At 43.9% G+C, this 21,007-nt stretch overlaps 1 protein-coding gene, 1 long non-coding RNA gene and 1 other non-coding gene across 5 annotated transcripts in view; 2 read left to right on the plus strand and 1 right to left on the minus strand.

The window, feature by feature from the left end:
- LOC114812286 overlaps window positions 1–21,007 on the minus strand; it is a 477,687-nt gene that overhangs the window by 352,559 nt on the left and 104,121 nt on the right. The gene's annotated exons all lie outside the window — the stretch shown is intronic.
- On the plus strand, window positions 6,071–6,208 carry LOC114812431. The gene has a single exon (XR_003760084.1). It is a non-coding gene; the product is annotated as a small nucleolar RNA SNORA7 (small nucleolar RNA).
- Window positions 16,111–21,007, plus strand: part of KCNU1 (potassium calcium-activated channel subfamily U member 1) — a 109,384-nt gene continuing 104,487 nt past the window's right edge. For both annotated transcript variants that reach the window (XM_007669860.4, XM_029066781.2), the window contains exon 1: window positions 16,111–16,332. In XM_007669860.4, the coding sequence (XP_007668050.1) occupies window positions 16,174–16,332 (159 nt within the window). In that variant the 5' untranslated portion in view covers window positions 16,111–16,173. The remainder of the gene's footprint in view (window positions 16,333–21,007) is intronic.

The raw sequence follows: 21,007 nt of genomic DNA on the forward strand, positions 1-21,007 counted from the left end.
TTCTGGGATCTCCCTGTAGCTTCCAGGGGGGAGAGGTTCAAAAGAGACACAGGAGTCTTCAGAGGCAAAAGATAGAAGGTAAGATGGGCAAGGAGTTGGGGGGGTCTAAACTGTGAATTCCTTTTAGTCGGGGTTAATGTCTACTTTTGCTATTGTATTGTCCCTTTTGAAGTGCTTAGTAGAGTACTGTGCACACAGTAAGTGCTGCATAATTACCATTTCTTGGTTGACTGAAACAGTAAACTCTATGCAAAATGCTATGGGACAGAAAACAGGCAGAGGACTGGAAGAGCCTGGATTATATCTGGAAGAATAGGAGTGGGAAACTGGAGCAGAGATTAAGGTAGTACTACATACAAAATGTGAAAGGAATAAACTATTATTACATTAAGTGCTTCCTATGTATCAGGCACTAAGCACTGGAGCAGATACAAGTTAATCAAATCAGACATAGCCCCTGTCCAAGAGAGGGCTCAGCTCATAACCCAAATAGGAGGGAGAATAGGTATTGAATCCCCATTTTACGGATGAGGAAACCGAGGTACAGAGCAGATAAAGGACTTGCTTCAAGTCACACAGCAGAGATTTGATTAGAACACAGGTCCTCTGTCTCCAAGGTTGGTATTTTTTCCACCAGGTCATTCTGCTTCTCAATGTAGAGGAGGGAGAACAAGATGCCTTTGAGAAGCATAATGGTTTTGTGGATAGAACATGGGCCTGGGAGTCAGAAGGATCTGAGTTCTAATCCTATTGCTGCCACATGTCTGCTGTGTGACTGTGGGTAAGTCACTTAATTTTTCTGTGCCTCAGTTATCTATAAAAAAATGAGGATTGAGAACTTGAGCCCCATGTGGAATAGGAACTGTGTCCAATCAGATTAACGTGTATCTGCCCCATTGCTTAGAACAGTGCTTGGCACAAAGCGCTTAACAAGTACCATAATTATTGTTGCTTTATTCATATCAAAAGAATCTGGATGAGATTAGGAAAAAAAAGCATATGCAAAACTAAGGTAGGTGAGTCTCAGTCCTACAAAAACACACATATGTCTACATCCTCATTCTTCAATCTCCCTCTCTTTTGCTCCTCTCCATAGGAATGCATGGAATAGAATTCAGCACACAGTTTGGGTTTGGCCCAAATCCAGAAGCCAACTTGAACTCATCTTAGAGCTAGCTTGAACTCTTTCCTTATCTCCCTAATACTCTCTTGATCTGGAACTGATCAGGGACCTTCAGGCTGAAAATAAACAGGGGCTGGGCCAGAGCAATCAGTCCCCCATAGCCATGACTCTTTTACTACAATCCAGCCTGCACACTCCACTCTAATGCAAACCTTCTCACTGTACTTGGACCTCATCCAACTCACTGCTGACCTCTCGCCCATATCCTGCCTGTGGTCGGGAACACCCTCCCTCCGCATATCTGACAGGCAAGTATTCTCCACGACCTTTTAAAGCCTATTGAAGCACATCTCTTCCAAGAGGCCTTGCCTAAGCCCCCTTTCCTCTTCTCCTACTCCCTTCTGTATCATCGTGACTTGCTCCCTTTATTCATCCCACCTCCCAGCCCCACAGCACTTACATATGTATCTGTAATATATTTATATTAATGTCTATCTCCACATTTGCACAGTAAGGTCATTGTGGGCAGGGAATGATGTCTGTTTAATGCTATATTGTACTCTCAAGTGCTTAGCACAGTGTTCTGCACACAGTAAGTGCTCAATGAATATGATTGACTATACAAAGGGCCAAGCAATAAACATACCTCCATCAATCAATCACTTCACGTCATTCGATTCACTAAGTGCTTACTGCTTGCAGAACACTATACTAAAGACTTGGAAAAGTACAATAATATTCAAAGACTTGCTCCCTGACTTCAAAGGAGCATACAATTGAGTTGGGAAGACAAACACAAAGATAAGTTAGAGAAAGTAGCAGGGTATAAAGATATATGTTGTGGGGATATAGACTGTAAGTCCACTGTGGACAGGGAAAGTATCCCTGTTACATTGTTATATTCTCCTAAGCACTTGATACAGTGCTCATCACATAGTAATTGATCGGGTACAGTAAGTAACTAAGTATTTGATAGGATTAAGTGCACTGTAAGTAGGGAGGAAAAATAGGGTGAGGAGATGAGAGTTTACTCAGCGAAGACTTTGGGGAGATATGATCCTCACCTTGAAGATGAAAAGAGTGCTGTCTGTTGGCTATGTAGGGAAAGGGAGATTTAGGGAGGAGGGAGGACCTAATTAAGAGATTGGCATTGGGTGTGAGAGAACAAGGGACAGTGAATGCCTTGGAATTAGAGGACTGGGGGTGGGCATGTACACATTTGTATCCTCTGATGTAATGGGAGAGGAACATAAGTAAGAGGGCAAGAGCTGGTTGAGTGCCTTGATTCTGAAGGTAAGAAATTTCTGTTTGATGTGGAGATAGATGGGTGACCACTGGAGGTCCTTGAAGAGGAGGGAGACATACTCAGATAGAAAAATGATCCAGGCAGCAGTTGGAAGTATGGTCTGGAGGCAGGGAGATAACCAAGAAGGCTAATGTGGTAGTCAAGGTGGGATATAACAAGTACTTGAACTAGTGTCATGGCAATTCCGATGGAGAGCAAAGAGCAAATTCTAGAGATGATATGGACATAGAATCAAGAATATTTAGTGACATACTGAATGTTCAGATTGCATGAGAGAGATGAATTGAAAATGCCAGGATTGTGGGCCAGTGAGGCATGGAAGATGATGTTCCTCTACAGTGATGGGAAAGTTGAGTTGCAGAAATAGTTTGGTAGAGAAGATGAAAAGTACTAGTTTTGGACATGTTGAATTTGAGGTGATGGTGGGATATCTAGGTAGAGATATCCCAAAGGCAGGAGTGAATGCAAGATAGCAGAGACAGGGACAGGTTGGAACTGGAAGTGTAGATTCGTGAGTCACCTGTGTAGAGATGGTAGCTGAAGCCGGAGGAGCAGATATAAATGGAGAATAGGAGACCCAAATCTGGGCTTTTAGGACAGTTAGGTGGTAGGCTGAGGAATAGCCAGTGAAAGAGACAGAAAAGAAATGGTCAGGAAGACAGGAGAATTAGAAGGGTGGAAGTTTGGGATTGGATAAACCTTGTGTATAGAGAGTTGGTTCTAAAATCAAGATGCTGTCCTGCCTCCCCCTGGCCTCAGCTGTAAGCTTTCACCTTCCTCTTTCTGTTTAATGAATGTTCCCAGTGAGGTGGCTCAGAAGTGAAAGCACATATGGGCATTCTCATGGGGCCTACACCCCTAGACCCTTCCCACCCACCATTTGGGAAAAATGCATGGGGCCAGAATAGTTTTCAAAAAGAGTCGGGTAAAGCAATTCTATTTTCAGTGGTGTTTAAAAGAGGAAGAGGAGATTTGGAGGTCTGGTTGACCTGGCCACAGAAAGAAGTCGGGGCCAAGGCAATACCCAGGGTCAATTAAATCTCCTTCTGGAGCTGCTCAGAAGGGAAGTGCTAAACATCACTTTTTCCCCTGAGTACAGTTGTCTGTTATCAGTTGTTAATCAAATACCATTGATTGAGCACATGTGAGTTTTCTCCTGGATCTAGCCCTGTAACTCTTTTTATGGTATTTATTCAGCACTTACTATGTTCACTCATTCAGTTGTATTTAGAGTGCTTACTGTGTGCAAAGCACTGTACTAAGCACTTGGGAGAATACAATATAACAATAGACAGACACATTCTCTGCCCACAATGAGCTTACAGTTTAGAGACAAGCTCAGGGTCTATGTACCAGGCACTATACTAAGCACTAGGGTTGATAAATTAATCAGTTTGAACACAATCCATATCCCAAATGGGACTCACAGGCTTAATTCCCATTTTACAGGGTTTTAAAAAATATTTAAGCACATACTGTGTGCCAGGCACTGTACTAAGTGCTGAGATAGATGTGTGCTCTGCATACAGTAAGCACTCAAGTACAATTGAATATGTGATAATCAGATTGGACCTAGTCCATGTCCCATATGCGGCTCATGGTCTTAATCCCCATTTTACAGATGAGGTAATTGAGAGAGAGAGGTGACTTCCCCAAGATCACTCAGTAGACAAGGGGAGGAACTGAGATCAGAATGCAGGTCCTTCTGACTACTAGACTACTGCTCTACCCACTAGACCATGCTGCTTCTCTAATTACCCCTCCCAAAGGCTGTCCTCCATTTCCCCAGACATGCTGACTCACAGGAAGTCCTGCTCTCCTCGCTCCCTGCTTTAATTGCAAGGAGTAGGATGAAAGGATGGTATCCAGTGGCCCTGTTAATAATAATAGCTGTGGTATTTATTAAGCACTTACTGACAGGCACTGTACTTAGCATCAGGATGGATACAAGCTAATGGGGTTGAACACAGTCCTTGTCCCAAGTGGGGCTCACTTGCTAAATCCTCATTTTGCAGGTGAGTTAACAGAGAAGTGAATTGTCTTGCCCAAAGTCACAGAGCAGACAAGTTGTGGAGCTGGATTAGAACCCACCACTTTCTGACTTGCAGGCCCATGCTCTACACACTACACCAGGATCCAAAGAAGTGACTGGCAAGAGCCTCCTTATGGTATTGGAAATTTATAGCCAGGCTTTTTGCAGCAGAGTCAGTCGAGATTCTACAATGCTTGCTACCCCAGCAAAGGGGCAATTGCAATCCTTCATTCTTGTCCCCTTCCTAAACAAGTCTTATGCCATTGAGTCGCTTCCAACCCATAGCTACACCACGGACACATCTCTCCCAGAACGCCCCACTCTCCATCTGCAATCATTCTCGTAGTGTATCCATAGAGTTTTCTTGATAAAAATTGCCACCTTCCACACAGTAAACTCGAGTTTCCACCCTCAACTTTCTCCCATTCTGCTGCTGCACAGCATGGGTGAGTTTTGACTTGTAAGCAGATTGCCTTCCACTCCCTAGCCACTGCCCAAGCTAGGAATGGAATGGGTAGGCGTCTGCTTGCTCTCCCTCCTGTAGCCAAGACTGTTAAAGTACTGAAAACTCTTCAGGTGCAACCATAAAGAAGTACTCTTCTTTAAGTAAGTCTTCCCTGCAGGTGCAGTCAGCTAAATTCACTTCTCAAGAACCCCAGTACTTAGATGCTGACTTCCCATCCAGTCCCACACTCAGTTGCATATTAGCTGTAATGAAAGCAGTGCATAAATCTAGCGTTCATAGAGAAGAAAGGAGAAACACTGCAGGAACACACAGACTTGGCGTTTCCATGAAAACACAGAGAGTCAGGATCTCCAGGCCCCGTGCCACTCCTCCCTCAATAGTCTCTGAGAACATGACAGTGAGGAGGCTATGGTCTCTGGATAAATCAGCAGATTTTCTCCAGTGAAGAGAATGGTAATCATCTGAATAGTGCTTTGTTTTGCTTTAATCATTCACCCTTCCTCCCTGCCTGGTGGAGACTAGCAGACAGATGGCATTAGCACAGAGAAGTCCTGGCTATTGTGCTGTCAATTTGTTTAATGATTATTGGAATAGCAGGTGATTTCTATTCAACAGACTGTCCATTAGACAGAGACGCGTGGCTATTATACCAGAAGCTCACCAGCAGCTGCAAGCTCAGGCACTTACTCTCAATCCCAACAAATGTTTCTTTTCTAAGATTGGGGAGTTCACAATACCATTCAACAGGATCCTTTTCTAGTCTGGGATAGCTGCTCCTATTCACATCTTCTGATTCCAGCAATAAAGAAGAAAGTAGGAAGGGAATCCATATTAATAGGGGCAATAGGTTTCTGGGGAAAATGTCCCAGTTTGTGTAGAGAAATAGGAAGCAGAAAAGAAGTCTGAATTATCATTTTGCTAATGTTAGGCTTAGGCCAAAACCAGAGGAGAGTTGGAGAGCCCATAAGACTGAGTTCAGGAGCAGACCCAGGTTAGAGAGTGCACAGATGGCCATAATTGGTAATTGAGAGGCAGCTGCCTCAGAGTGCATCTGCAGAGGGGTTGGCTGGAGGCAGACAGCATAGGAGTTGAGGTGACATTGGAACTGGGTGGTGGGAATTTTGAAGTAATAGCAGTAGTATTCTCCTCTCAGGGTCGAACCTGGAGAGTTTCCAGTACTCTACTAGTCTCGGCTACAGGAGGGAGAGTCGAGCAGAGGCCTATCCATTCCATTCTTAGCTTTGGCAGTGGCTAGTGAGTGGAAGGCTGTCTGCTATAAGTCAAAACTCACCCATGCTGGGCAGCAGTGGCATGGGAGAGAGTCGAGGGTGGAGACTCAGGTTTACTGTACGGAAGGCACCAGTGATGAAACACTACCATATGTTTTACCAAGAAAACTCTACAGATACACTACCAGAATGATTGCAGATGGAAAGCAGGGCGCTGTGGGAGAGATGTGTCCATGGTGTCTCTATGGGTAAGAAACGACTCAACGGCATAAGTCAAGACAAGCAATAGTATTACTGAGTGCAGAGCACTGTACTAAGCTCTTGGGAGAGTACAGTACAAAAGATTTGGGAACATGTCCTTGCCCAGAGGACATTTGAGTTTTTCTTCAATTACAATGTGAGCTTACTGTCAGAAGGTCAGTTGTCTGCTGTGTGACCTTGGACAGGTAGCTTCACTTCTCTGTGCCTGTTACCTTCTCTGTAAAATGGGGATTGAGACTGTGAACTCCTTGTGTGTCCAACTTGATTCGCTATAATAAGAGGTTACCAAATACCACAGTTATGATTTGGTTTCCAACCTAAGCCTGGGGTCATGTGGGATCCCATCAGAAGGGTTAATCTTGGCTTCCCTGACATTGCTCCCAAGCATGGCCAAGAACACTTCCCTACTTTTCATTTCATTGTAGGGAAGGGGATTACCTCCCCATAGTTATTAACATCCTCTCCAGGCCTCTCAATCTCTAACTGCTCTGCTCCCCAACTTAATCCATTAATCGTGGTGATTGAGCACTTGGTGTGTGCAGTGCACTGTACTAAGCACTTGTGAGTACAATATAACTGAGTTGAAAGACATGTTCCCTGCCCACAACAACTTACAGTCTAGAGGGAGGTTCAGACTTTAATAAGAATAAATAAATTATGGCTATGTACTTAAGAGGTGTAGGGTTGGAGGAACAATGAGTAAAGGGTGCAAATTCAAGCACAAAGGTGATACAGAAGGGAATGGGAGAAGTGGAAATCAAGGGTTTAGACAGGGAAAGCCTGTTGGAGGAAATGTACTTTTAATAAGGCTTAAAGGTGGGGAGAGTAATTTTCTGTTGGATTTGAAGAGGGTGGGTGTTCCAGGGTAGAAGCAGGACATGGTTCAGAGGTTAGCAGCAAAGAGCCTGAGATACGGTGAATAGGTTGGCATTTGAAGAGCAAAGTGTGTGGGCTGGGTTGCAGTAGGAAATCAAGGAGAAAAAGGTAGAAAGGGGCAAGAAGATTGAGTGCTTTAAAGCCTGTGGTAAGGAGATTGTGAAGGTGGATGGGCAACCACTGGAGGTTCTTGAAGAGTGGGCTTACAATTGACAGGGTCAGGCATGATCACACCAACTCACCCATATCAAGAACTTCATTTTGTCACAATTCTGTGTCTGATGTATCTCACACAGCATTGTTTGCATTGAAGTGGCCACCTTACCATAAGGGCAGACATGTTTTTCTAGCTCATAGAGCTGATTCTAGATCAGATCTAGCTCTGTCTCCAGTCCTGCCTCATTCTGTTTCTGTGCAAGTTCCTGTCCCCTTGTTAATCCTGGTCTTCTCCCTCTGTAAAATGAGAGATTCTTAGCCCTCCCTATTTCTTTCCTACTTACATATGGCACATTATTGTGCCTTGTCTTTCTGCACATTGACCCCTTGCTCACATCCTCCCTCCTGCCAGGAACTCCTTCACCCTTCAGATCTTAACCAATACCACTGTTTGCATCTTCAAAGACCTATTCAAGACCTTCTTCTCCAGGAAATCTTCCCTGACTAACCTTTCATCATCTGCCTTATTCTCCCTCCCTTCTAAATTGCCTATGCCCTTGCACCCATACGCCCTAAGCACTTTGCTACTCACCCCACCCACAGCACTTAAATACATATCTTTATGCCCTGCGGCTTCCTCTATTGATCATTCATTTTAATGTTTGTCTCCCCATCCTAATTGCAAGCCTCTCATGGGCAAGGATCTTGTCTACCAACCCTACTGTACAGCAACGTGGCTAAGTGGAAAGAACATGGGCCTGATAGAGGATTTGTCTTCTAATTCTGGCTCTGCTAAATGCTTGCTGTGTGATCTTGAGCAAGACATTTAACTTCTCTGTGCCTTAGTTTCCTCAACTGTAAAAAGAGGATTCTTCTTTGACTGTGAGCCCCATGCAGGACAAGGACTGTGTCTAACCTTGATACATAGTAAGTGCTTAAATGCAATAATAATCCCAAGTGTACTGAACATAGTAACCACTCAATACTATGGACTGATTTCTGCTCCTTCCTCTGAAGCAAGGCCATTCTTGTAAAATGCCGTTTCTTCATTAGAAGGGCGATTTCAACAGATATTGCTCTTAAAGAGGTAGTGGCCTTTTAAAAAAGCCTGAGGAAATACCTGTATAACTGGTGGAACTTGGGGACACTTAGAGCAATGGAAAGAGGAAACTTGAGATCCCTGTGTTGTAGGAGCAGCCATATCATTGAGAATGACCAGCTGTAGTCAGTCATATTTGAATGCTTACTGTGGGCAGAGCACTGTAGTAAGTACATGAGAGAGTACAATACAGCATTAAACAGACACATTCCCTGCCCACAACAAGCTTAGTCAGCATAGCTGGGTAAATGTAGGGTCCAAAGCAGAGGGACGAGAATAATTGTGGTACCTGTTAAATGCTTACTGTGTGTCAAGCACTGTATTAACTGTTGGGATAGATACAAGATAATCAGGTTCCACACAGGGCTCACAGTCTAAGTAGGTGGGAGAACAGGTATTGAATCCCCATTTTGCAGATGAGGGACGCTGATGCACAAAAAAGATAAGTGACCTGTCCAAGGTTACACAGTAGAGAAGTAGTGGAGTCAGGATTAGAACCCAGCCAGGTCCTCCCACTCCCAGACCCATGCTCAAACAAAAACTCCTCACTATTGGTTTCAAAGCTTTCCATCACCTTGCCCACTCTTACCTCACCTCCTTTCTCTCCTTCTACATCCCAGCCTGCACACTCCTTTCCTCTGGTGCTAACCTCACTGTGCCTCTTTTTCACCTGTTCTGCCATCGACCCCTGGCCCACATCCTACCTCTGGCCTGGAACACCCTTCCTCCTCAAATCCGCCAAGCACACTTCTCCTCTTCAAAGCCCTACTGAAGGCTCACTTACTCCAAGATGCTTTCCAAGACTAAGCCCCCTTCTTTTCCCTCAGCTTCCCCTCCCTTCCGCATTGCCCCGACTTGCTCCCTTTGTTCTACTCCCCCTTGACCCACAGCACTTGTGTATCTATTCATTTATACTGATGCCTGTTGACTTGTTTTGATATGTATATATCTATAATTTTATTTATATTGATGCCTGTTTACTTGTTTTGATGTCTGTCTCCCCTCTTCTAAACTGTAAGCCCAATGTGGGCAGGGATTATCTCTATTGCTGAATTGTACTTTCCAAGCGCTTAGTACAGTGCTTTACACACAGTAAGTACTCAATAAATACGATTGAATGAATGAATAAGGGACAAGAACAAATATGTAATACACAAAATAAAACCAAAAGTCAGTAGGGCTCATGGTTAGAAGAGCAGAAAGTTTCATCATGACTTAGTTTCCACTGAAATATCTACCTAGCCACTGGGTTTCCCAAGATTATACGGGGCCTCATGCTGGAGATGTTGATTACATTGCAACCGGGGAGGTGCAAAGGAGGATGGGAGTGGGTCTTTTCGATGGTATAGAGGGAAACTGATGGCAGCCCTGGGTGGCAGTAAAGGAAGGCAGTTCACTTGGCTGCAGTGAGGGGGGCCAAGAGGGTGGTAGGAGGCAAGGATGCCAGTGCTGGTTGTTTTACATAGCTCCAGAGATAAAGAGGCCTAGAAGGCACAGCCACATCACATTAAAGGTAAGTTTCAGATAGAGAATCCCCTTCTGAGCACCCTTGCCTATCCCTGAGAGAGGGCACCCTCCCTGCAGTGGCTAATAAATCTCCAATTTCCTTCTGACAGCAGCTGAGGAGTTGTGATTTGTGATCTAAGAACAAGCTCAAGCTTTTTCTCTAATGAGCAAAGCCTGGGGGGGGGGGGGGTGTCTCTCACCAGTCAAAAGATGGCTGATGTCTCCACCAAGTGGTCCCAGCTCCACAATTCAGGCAGTCCAGTATAGTGCAGTCTTTGGGGTTGGCAAGATATTAGCTGGGGTTAGCCTAAAGGAAAGGAGCCAGTTTCTTAGAGGGACCTTTCCTTATGAGTTGGGCACTAAACAGGAGAAGATGATAATAATAGTAGTGGTATTTGACTATGTGGCAGGTACTGTAACTAAGTGTTGAGGTAGATACAGTCAAAGAAGGAAGAACAGGTATCAAATCCTCATTTAACAATTTAGGAAGCTGAGACCCAAAGAAGTTAAGTGGCTTGGTCAAGGTGACTCAGCAAACAAGTGGCAGAGCTGGGATTAGAACCCAGCTCCTCTGACTTCCCCACCCATACTCTTTTGACTAGGCCAGGTGGGTTTCTCAGGAGTTCCTCAATCAAGCAGTGTGGCTCAGTGGAAAGAGCACCGGTTTGGAAGTCAGAGGTCATGGGTTTGAATCCCTGCTCTACCACTTGTCAGCTGTGTGACTGTAGGCAAGTCACTTAACTTCTCTGTTCCTCAGTTACCTCATCTGTAAAATGGGGATTAAGACTGTAAGCCTCACGTGGGACAACCTGATTACCCTGTATCTACCCCAGCGCTTCGAACAGTGCTCTGCACACAGTAAGCACTTAACAAATACCAACATTATTCGATTAGACTATAAGCCCATCATTGGGCAGGGATTGTCTCTATTGCTGAATTGTACATTCCAAGCACTTAGTACAGTGCTCTGCACATAGTAAGCGCTCAAATACTATTGAATGAATGAATGAATCAGTGATATTTGAGGGCTTACAGTGTGTATAGCATTGTATTAAAAACTTGTGAGAGTACAATAGAGTAAGTAGACACAATCCCTGTCCACAAGGATCTTACAGTCGAGATGTGGAGACAGACCTCAAAATACATTACAGCTGGATATGTACTTAAATGCTATGGGGCTTGAGGAGGGATGAATATCCAAGTGTTCCAAAGATACTGACCTAAATATGTAGACCACAAAGAAGGAAAAGCAAATAGAGGATGTGAGGGCTTAGTTCCTTTCCTCAATCACCACCAAGAGGAGAAAGGCAGACCATTTTAGATTCTCCTTGGGTCTCTTTTCTCTTCTCAATCTAATTCTGGCTATTATCTTGAGATGTTTAATGGCCTTGTTGAGAGAGCATGGGCCTAGAAATCAGGGGACCTATGGTCTAATCCCAGCTCTGCCACTTGCCTGCTATGTGATTTGGGCAAGCCACTTTATTTCTCTGAGTCTGTTTCTTCATCTTTAGAATGAAGATTAAATTTCTATTCTCTCCCTTTTAGACCATGAGTCCCATGTGGACCAGGGACTATCTTTGACCTGATTATCTTGTATCCACTCCAGTGCTTAGTACAGTGCTTGATACATAGTTAGGGCTTAAAAAAAATGTCATTTATTACTATTGGTGTTACCATAGTAATTATAAACAGAGGAAGGGGCAGCAAAGAGCACAGTAATGATGACTTGTTCTATTTGCCTTTATCAATAATTTATTGCACACTTACTGTACTAAACACTTGGGAAAGTAAATTATAACAGGGTTGGTAGAAAGTTCCCGGCCCAACCATGAGCTCTGTTAACACATGTTTTGGCAGCTTGAGCTCCAGGCGAGCTGTAATAGCCGTGTAGTTCAAACAGATAATTCCTTGGAATTGGAATGAGGGGTCTAGCAACCCATGCTCCCACACTGATGACAAAGCTGGCACCTAAGTCAATGTCTGTAGATTTTACCTGAGCAATTGAGTTAGTAACCTCTGTCGTTCCCCTTGAGCCCTGCTTCCAGTTCTAGTGGGGAACAAGAAGTGGCTAGTGCTGGGTTGGAATGAAGGCCCAGGAATAATAATAATAATTGTGGTATTTCAGTGCTCACTGTGTGCCAGGCACTGTACAAAGCACTGGGGTTGGACACAGTTCCTAGCCCAGATAGGACTCACAACCTTAATCCCCATTTTAAGGAGGAGGTAACTAGGCCCAATGAAGTGACTTGCCCAAGGTCACCCAGCAGAGATTAGAACCCAGGCCTGTGCTCTACCTATTTAGCCACACTGCTTCTCAGGAATGGATGCAGGCCGACAGCCATACTGCCTGCAGGCTGTGACCTCCCTGGTGCTGTTTCTGCGGGCAGCATTTGCCATTCAGACGAAATCACCGGCATGGTGTTCAGCTGGCCTGATTGCTAAGGGAGCCTGATTGCATTATTCATCCCCGTGAAAGGACTTTTTAGGACTCTCAAGGAGGCGTGGAGTATTTGTTGAAATTACTATATTTTTCAGAAATCTGGAGTTACCAGTTCATATCTGGTTTCTCTTCCTTGGCTCTTAATGACCAGAGTGCCAGAGTAGGGGGTGTCAAGGCTGCAGTGACAGAAGGCGGGTTGTTATCTGGGGAGAACTGCCGTTGGAGGCTCAGTGCTGCTCAAATTTGTAGCCCATCTCTCTTTTTTGTTCCATCTTATCCCTTGTACCTCCTGATCTGGATGGGCACTGTGCAAAATCAGGCCACCTGGATGATTTCCAGGGAAATGCTGCCATCTTCTGTCTAGAGAGGAAAAAAACGGGTCAACTCATTTGGTTCCATATAAGAATCATGGTTGGCTAGCCTGGGCATCTCTCACATGCCTCTCAGAGTCCCAAGCTGACTTTTGGCCAGCTTTGCTTGATTGCCCCAGGGCCTAGCCTTTGGCTCTCCAGTTCCCTGGCTCTGCAGTCTGAGAGTCAGGATGGGGGGTCAGGACCTTGGCACTCTTTGCTCCTCTAATGCCAACCTTCTCACTGTACCTCAATCTTGTCTACCTTGTTGCCAACCTCTCGTTCATGTCCTACCTCTGACCTGGAATGCCCTCCCTCCTTCTATTTGACAGACAATGACTCTTTCCATCTTCAAAGCCTCACTGAAGGCACATCTCCTCAAAAAGGCCTTCCCTGACTAAGGCTTCCTTTCATCTTCTCCATTTTCCTTCTGCGTTGCCCTAACTTGCTTCCTTCAATCATCCCCCCTCCCAGCCCCACAGCACTTATGTACATATTTGTAATTTATATGAATGTCTGTGTCCCCCACTAGACTGTAAGTTCACTGTGGGCAGGGAATAGGTTTGTTGTATTTTACTTTCCCAAGCTCTTAGTACAGTGCTCTGTGGACAGTGTGTGCTCTGTGCATAATAACTACAACTCCCAGATCCGTTTATTTCCTCAACCCCACCAAGCCTCCATCTATCCTTCTCCTTGTATCCCTGGCAATCCCTGACCTGAGATAGGAAACGGGAAGGCGGGTAAGGACTGGTCTGGTTGGGGCATGGATAGGGCCAGGTCTGGCTACACAGGGGGCTGGAGAGGGACCTGTATCTTCTTGTGATGCCTAAGCCCTTCCATTTCTCCCTCCACCCTCAAAGCCTGGTCCAGAGACCCAGGATCTGAGGACAGGGACGACAAGATGGAGCTGGAGGCGTTGGGTTGTGGGAATGGCTAGGGATACAGCACATTCCCTGCCCCAGTGCTGGGGCAACCAGGCTTCTTCCTGGAGTCCTGATCCTGCACATTGCTGAGGATGAGGAAGAGCAGGGTCTTGGCAAAAGAATCATGGGCCAGCGAATTGGAGGATCTGGGTTCTAATCTCAGCTCTGCCAGTTACCTGCTGTGAGACACTGGGCAAGTCACTTAAGTCAGTTTTCTCATCTGTAAAATAGGGATTCAATGCCTATTCCCCCTTTTATCTAGACTGAGAGCTCCACGTAGGGACTGTGTCTGACTTGATAAACTTGTGTCTACCCCAGTTCCTAGAACAATGCAAGTGTTTAATAAATATAATAACCAAAATAATACTAACAGTAATAATAATAACAAGGATCCAGAGTCCTGGGGGTCAGTGATTGCAGGGATCAGGAGAGGGCATGAAGGGTAGAGATCCTGCAGGACCCTTCAGCATCCCCAGCCCAGCAGTGTCTTCCCACTCCTTCATACCACCCTTGGCACACTATCAGCATCAGCATGGCCTAGTGGAAAGAACATTTACTATATGTCAAGCACTATACTAAGTACTCTAGTAGATACAAGGTAATGGGGCTCACAGTCTAAGTAGGAGGGAAATCAGGTATTCCCATCTTGCAGATTAGAGAACTGAGGCACAGAAAAGTTAAGCAATTTGCGCAAAGCAATATATTCAATAGTATTTATTGAGCGCTTACTATGTGCAGAGCACTGTACTAAGCGCTTGGGATGAACAAGTCGGCAACAGATAGAGACAGTCCCTGCCGTTTGACAGGCTTACAGTCTAATCGGGGGAGACGGACAGACAAGAACAAGAACATAAGAACAAGAACAAGAATATAGCACAAAGTGGTAGATCTGGGATTAGAGCCCAGGTCCTATGACTCCCAGGCCTGTGTTCTTTCCACTAGGCTATGCTGATGCTTTGTAACTCCATTATATTGTACTCTCCCAAGTGTTTAGTACAGTGCTCTGCACATATTGCTAAATAAATATGATTGGTGATTTAATAGGCATATTATAGAAGGTGAGGCATAACATGGATTTGTCAAAGATGTGTAAGGACTTTTATTTTAACACTACTAGGCTTTTTATTTTTCAAGTTACAAGTTCTACTCAGCATTGACCTAAGATTTGCTGAGAATAAGGGTTTAGAGGGATCTTTGAAAATTGAGCAAAGACCACTTAGTGATTTTGGAAATGCAATGATCTTTTACCCTCCTATTTATTCCCCTCAACACTCCCTCCCAACAACCACTTGCTTTTAGAAACCAACTGTCCACATTGCATACATAAAGCACAAGACAGTCCCTATTTCATAAAGTCATAAAAATTTCCTTGAGCTTTATCTTCTTGGCCAGATCAGCCTACGTGTAATTGATTCTAACCTCCCTCCCACAGGCTCTTTCCCTGCCTCCCACAGGCACTGAAATTCTTGACATATTTTAAACCTTTGAAAACATCTGAGAAAATGAAAGAATCACTCCCATTCTGCCCTTAAAACCACTGGGCTACTAGTGCCGGGCTGTGAGGAGGGAAGAGGGGAAGATAGAAGAGAAGAGGGAGGATGAGAGGGAGCAAACAAATACTTATTTTTGGAAAATAAATCTGCTTCACATATTCAGATGTCACCCAGATGATGAATGTGTTTCACACATAGATGAAACATCAGAAAAACTTCTCTTTCATATAATGTTATAATAGTAATTGTTATATTTTGAGTGCGAAGTGCTTATTGTGTGTCACATACCATGCTAAGAGCTGGGATAAATACAATCAGATCAGAGACAGTCTCTGTCCACATGGGGCTCACAGTCGGAGGGAGGAGGAAGAGGTATTTAAACCTTATTTTACAGATGAAGAAAGAGAAGTCAAGTGAAGTTAAGTGACTTGCCCAAAGTCACCCAGCAAGAAAAGTGGAGCCGGGACAAGAAGCCAGGTTTCCCGATTGTTAGTCCTGTGCTATTTTTTTAAAAAAACACACCTTTTTGATTGACTAATAAGTAACTCAGTGTTTTAAAACTCAGGCTCTTTATCACACTGCGGTTAACATTTCCTTTTAGAGATGAAAGGCCGAATCACAAAGTCAGTGACTTTGCCAAGATCTCTCAGCTAATCACTGTCATGGTCAGGAATGGAGGTCAAGGTCACCTCTTCGGTGGTGACGACCCTGGTCTACCCAGTCTCCCAGGATTACTTCCTGTTGTCCATTATGCAGCTTTCTCGTTCTAATACCAGAAGAGCTGGTGCTAGGGAACCTTTGTTCAGTGGAGCAGCTCCATGTGACCATGACATCATAAAGGCCTGACAACAACATGTGTAATGTTCCATGTTGAACTGGGCAGAGGCTGCGGAGTCAGGAAGAGTTTAGAAAAATGGTGCTCCTGGGAACTGACCATTCTTCTGTCCCCTGCACAAGAGAGATCCAGACAGCCTTTATCCTTTCTTCCTTTGTGACCTTCTTTTTTGGGCTGTTCATTTTGTTGATTTGCAGGAACATCAAATTCCATTCAAAAGTACTTCAAATAAGAAAGGTAAGAAGATTTGGGGAGTCTTGGCCTCAGGGAAGAAATCACTTTTTTTTCCTGTATAGCATATGTGTTGCTTTTCTTACTTCAATTTTTGAAATCTCTTTTCCTCCCTCTGGTAATGGTTGGGCAAATTGACTATGAAATGCATGTCTACTGTTCTGACACCGAGAAAAAGCCCAATTGATAAGGCAATTTCTGCTTAAGACATTTCCTATATATTTCCCCAAAAGGGGTGGCTTTGCAAATATACAAGATTTCTTGCTTACTACTTTTTCAAGATTTAGAACATTTCTATCTTCATCCTCACAGGCAGCAGCCAAAGCCACAGTGGAAATAGGGAGGTGGTGAGAATGAAATCTTGGAGACTCAATTCCTGGCTTCCCCTTGTATGAATCATTGAGCAGGGAAAAGATGATTCATAACAGTCAAGCCTCATTTCCAGTCCAACCGTGGGTTGAAGGGACCTCCATTGCCAAAACAGCCAATCTATTCACCTGATTTCCTCCAGTTTCCTGGAAAAGACGAGTGCTAAATCTTTCTTGTGCAGCTAGCAACCACTCCCTCTCGTGGCTTCTAGAAATAAGCTTTCACTTGCCTCAGGTCTTTGTGTTTGCTGAATAATGATAATAATGATTATGGTACATGTTAAGCCCTTATTATGTGCCAAGCACTGTTCTAAGAGCTGGGGTAGATAGAAGTTAATCAGGTTGGACACATTCCCTGTCCCAAATGGGGCTCACACTCTTAATCCCCATTTTAGAGATGAGGTAACTGAGGCCCAGGAGAAGTTAAGTGACGTGCTCAAGGTCACATAGCAGACACGTGATGCAGCCAGGATTAAATCAATCACTCGATCAAACTTAATGAGCTCCTGGCAGACTACAGTGTCTGCTAGGAGCTCACAATCTCACAGGGGGAACTGACACAAAACTATTTACAGATGGGACAAAAAGGAGGATGGAAAGATGCAAATGAACTTAAATAGTACCTAATATCTAATGTACAAATATGTTACTGGTGGTTTGAGAACATAAGTGTGAAAGTAATGGAAAAGTGTGAGGTGGTGATTTGGAGGGGATGGAACAGTTTCACACGACTGGAAAATTAGGCAGTATCTGAATCTGAAATCTAAACATTGACAATAGCAACACCAACACAGTATGTGATTTTCATTTTACATGTCTGGATGCATAATCATTCTTATCTCAAGAATCCTTAGTAGTCTGGCCACGATGGAGTGAGGACAGCAAGGAGGGGCCAGGCTGGGAATGAGAAGGTTTTCTGAAAGATTACACAGCTCCATAACAAGAAGGGGAGAAGGATGCTACTTCTAATCCCAGTGACACAATTCTTTTAGCTGGAATGCTTTTTGTCCAACTACAGAAGTCTCATGTACCAAAAATGGAATCTAGTCATGTCTTATTCGTATTAACAAACCCTGCTCTTATTTCACACCCACATAAAGGGATTGGGGACTAATATAATTTATAATAGTACAACAGGATTAATATGGATCGAGTCAAAGTCACTCATTGAAGTCTCTCTGCCAGAGTAGATTTTTGCCTTTGGAATGTTTCTTCATGCACAGTTCCTCATTGTCTTGGGAAGTTGACTTAATTGGTATATGCTGCCTGTGTTGTACAATGGTCCTTCCTGTGAATAAGTATAATAACTGTAGGATTTGTTAAGCTCTTACTTGCCACCAAGCACTGTTCTAAGAGCTGGGGTAGTTACAAGTTAATCAGTTCAGATATAGTTGTGTCCCACATGGGGCTATCTAAGTTGCAAAGAGAACAGGTATTTAATTCCCATCAGAGAGATGAAGAAATTGAGGCACAGATAATTTGACTTACCCAAGGTCACACAGGAGACAAGCCAGGATTAGGCCTGATGTTCTTTCCACTTGGCCATTCTGCTTCTCCTTCCACCCACTGTTAGGGACTTCATATAGACCTAATAGGATGGCAGCAGTGTTGGGAAATAGGCCAGAGGTTTGGGAAAGCCCCATTTGTCCATCAGACAGACATATTGATGTGAGGGCTCCAGGTTGTCCTCTGCAGTGGGTGCTGTAATCAATTTCAGGCATAGCCCTTCTCAGTCAATCAATGGTATTTATTGTGTGCTTACTGTGTGCAGGACACTTTACTAGGCACTTCAGAGGGTACAGTATAACAGAACTGGTGCTAGGGAGAAGATATGACCTAAGATGAAAGGACCCTGAAGCCATTTTCCACTTGAAAAATATTTTTCAGAAATCCCCTTTACCATGTAGGGATGTACAGAGGGAAGGGATGAATAGAAAGGACAGTGTGGAGATCACATGCCCAGGACAGATGGCCATTAAAGATCATACTAAACTAAGAATGACTGCCTTCCAGAAACCAGATAGGCAGCTTCCTAAGGGAAAAGGTGAATACCGAATGTTCCAGTTTAATCAAATAATCAATCAATGGTATTAATTGAGTGCTTACCGTGTGCAGCACACTGGTATGTATAAGACGACATAGTAGCTATAGAAGATCTCTAAACACAAGGAGCTTATTTTCTAGAAGGGGAGAAAGACAATAAAATAGATTGCAGATGAATATACAGAAAAGTCCTATCAGGTGAGGAGAGGGTTGGATAGCAAAGTTCTTAGGGGGAAGGGAACCAAAAGTCTAGATGGCGTGGAAGGGAGGGCTAAGGTGGGGAATTGAGAGATTAATTAAGGAAGACCTCTTGGAGGAGATGTGATTTTAATAGGGCTTTGAAGAAGTAGAGAAAGGTAGCCTGTGGATATGAAGGGGTAGAGAGCCAGAGGAAGGACAACAGGAGGGCATTGAGATTCAGTGAAATGTTTGGCTTTAGAGGAGTGAGGTGTGTGGTTCAGGTTGTAGTTGGTCACTGAGGTAAGGTAGGAGGGGAAGAGCCTATTGTGTGCTTTAAAACCAATGGTAAGGAGTTTGGGTTTGATGCAGAGATGGATGAGCAACTACTGGAGTATTCTGATGAAGAGGGGAGATGTGAACTGAGCTGTATTTTAGAAACATGATCTGGGTAGCAGAGTGGAGTAAGGATTGGAGAGTAAAGAAACAGGACACAGGGAGCTCAACAAGAAGGCTGATGCAGTAGTTAAGGTAGGATGTGGTAAGTCCTTGGATCACTGTTGATCACCTTGGAGCAGTTTGGGATAATGGGAAGGGGCAGAATCTAAAAATGGGAGAAAGTGGAACTGGCAGGATTTGATGACAGACTGAATATTCAGGTTAAATAAGGTCAAATATCCTGAAATTAGCAAGAACATGATACTAACTGAAACTCTAAATTGGGAATAATCTTAAGAATAGGACTCATCAGAGTTCATATCTTCTAGCCCCATTTTCTCCCTCTCATAGTAGCCACCACAGGATTCTTAGATGAAGACCTATCTAACTCTGCTTTGCTTCATCTCTCTCCATCTCCCTCTTCATTTTTCATTACTGTAAACAGCTGAGCCCCACAGATGAGCAGTAATAGTGGTATTTATTGAGCACCCACTTGGTGCAGCCCACCAGACCAGGTGCTTGGAAAGTACAGAATAAAGAAGTATGTTCCCAGACCACAACCATAAACATATATAAAATTAGAGTGGTTAAAATTAATACCTGAATGGGTAATGGAATAAACATATGCAAGTGTGCTAAGGATGGGTAAACCCGAATTCACAGGGGGTGAATAATAATGTTAATAATAATGTTGGTATTAAGCACTTACAATGTGCAGAGCACTGTTCTAAGCACTGGGGTAGACACAGGGGAATCAGGTTGTTCCACATGGGGCTCACAATCTGAATCCCCATTTTACAGATGAGGGAACTGAGGCACCGAGAAGTGAAGTGACTTGCCCACAGTCACACAGCTGACAAGTGGCAGAGCTGGGATTCGAACCCATGACCTCTGACTCCAAAGCCCGTGCTCTTTCCACTGAGCCACGCTGCATGGTGTAGTGGATAGAGCACAGTCCTGGGAGTCAAAAGGTCATGGATTCTAATCCCGCCTCTGCTATTTGTCTACTATGTGACCTTGGGGAAGTCACTTTACTACTTCAGTTACCTCATCTGTAAAATGGGGATTGAAACTGTGAACCCCACGTGGACTATGGACTGTGTCCAACTTTATTTGCTTGTATCCACCCCAGTGCTTAGTACAGTGTCTGGCATATAGTAAGCACTTAACAAATACTATCATTATTATAGGATCTAGTTGGTTAATTGGTTTATGCCACTTAGGGTATGTGTATGTTTGAGGGTATTTATATCAAATTCAATTAATTCTTAAATAAATTCTCAGTAGAGCAGGAGGTGGAAAACTGTGGCAAGAGAAAATAAGATCCCTGTGCAGACCACACCCTGTGGCAGAGGAAAACTGGACATGGTGCCTTAAGGGGAAAAAAATTTGAATAAGATATGTTCAGTTCATGAGAATCTTCATGGCTGAGTAGAAACAGCATGGGCGTGGAAGTCAGGAGACCTAGAATCTAGTTCTGGTTTGGCTACTTTTCCATTATGTGATCTCGGGCAAGTCACTTGACTTCTTTGGGTCTCATTTTACTCATCAATCAATGGTATTTATTTAGTGCTTACTATGTGAGGAGCACTGTACTAACTGCTTGGGAGTGCAGTTCAACAGAATGAGCAAACACATTCCCTGTCCATAACGAG

Source organism: Ornithorhynchus anatinus, chromosome 5, assembly GCF_004115215.2.
Source record: "Ornithorhynchus anatinus isolate Pmale09 chromosome 5, mOrnAna1.pri.v4, whole genome shotgun sequence".
Taxonomy (NCBI): Eukaryota; Metazoa; Chordata; class Mammalia; order Monotremata; family Ornithorhynchidae; genus Ornithorhynchus; species Ornithorhynchus anatinus.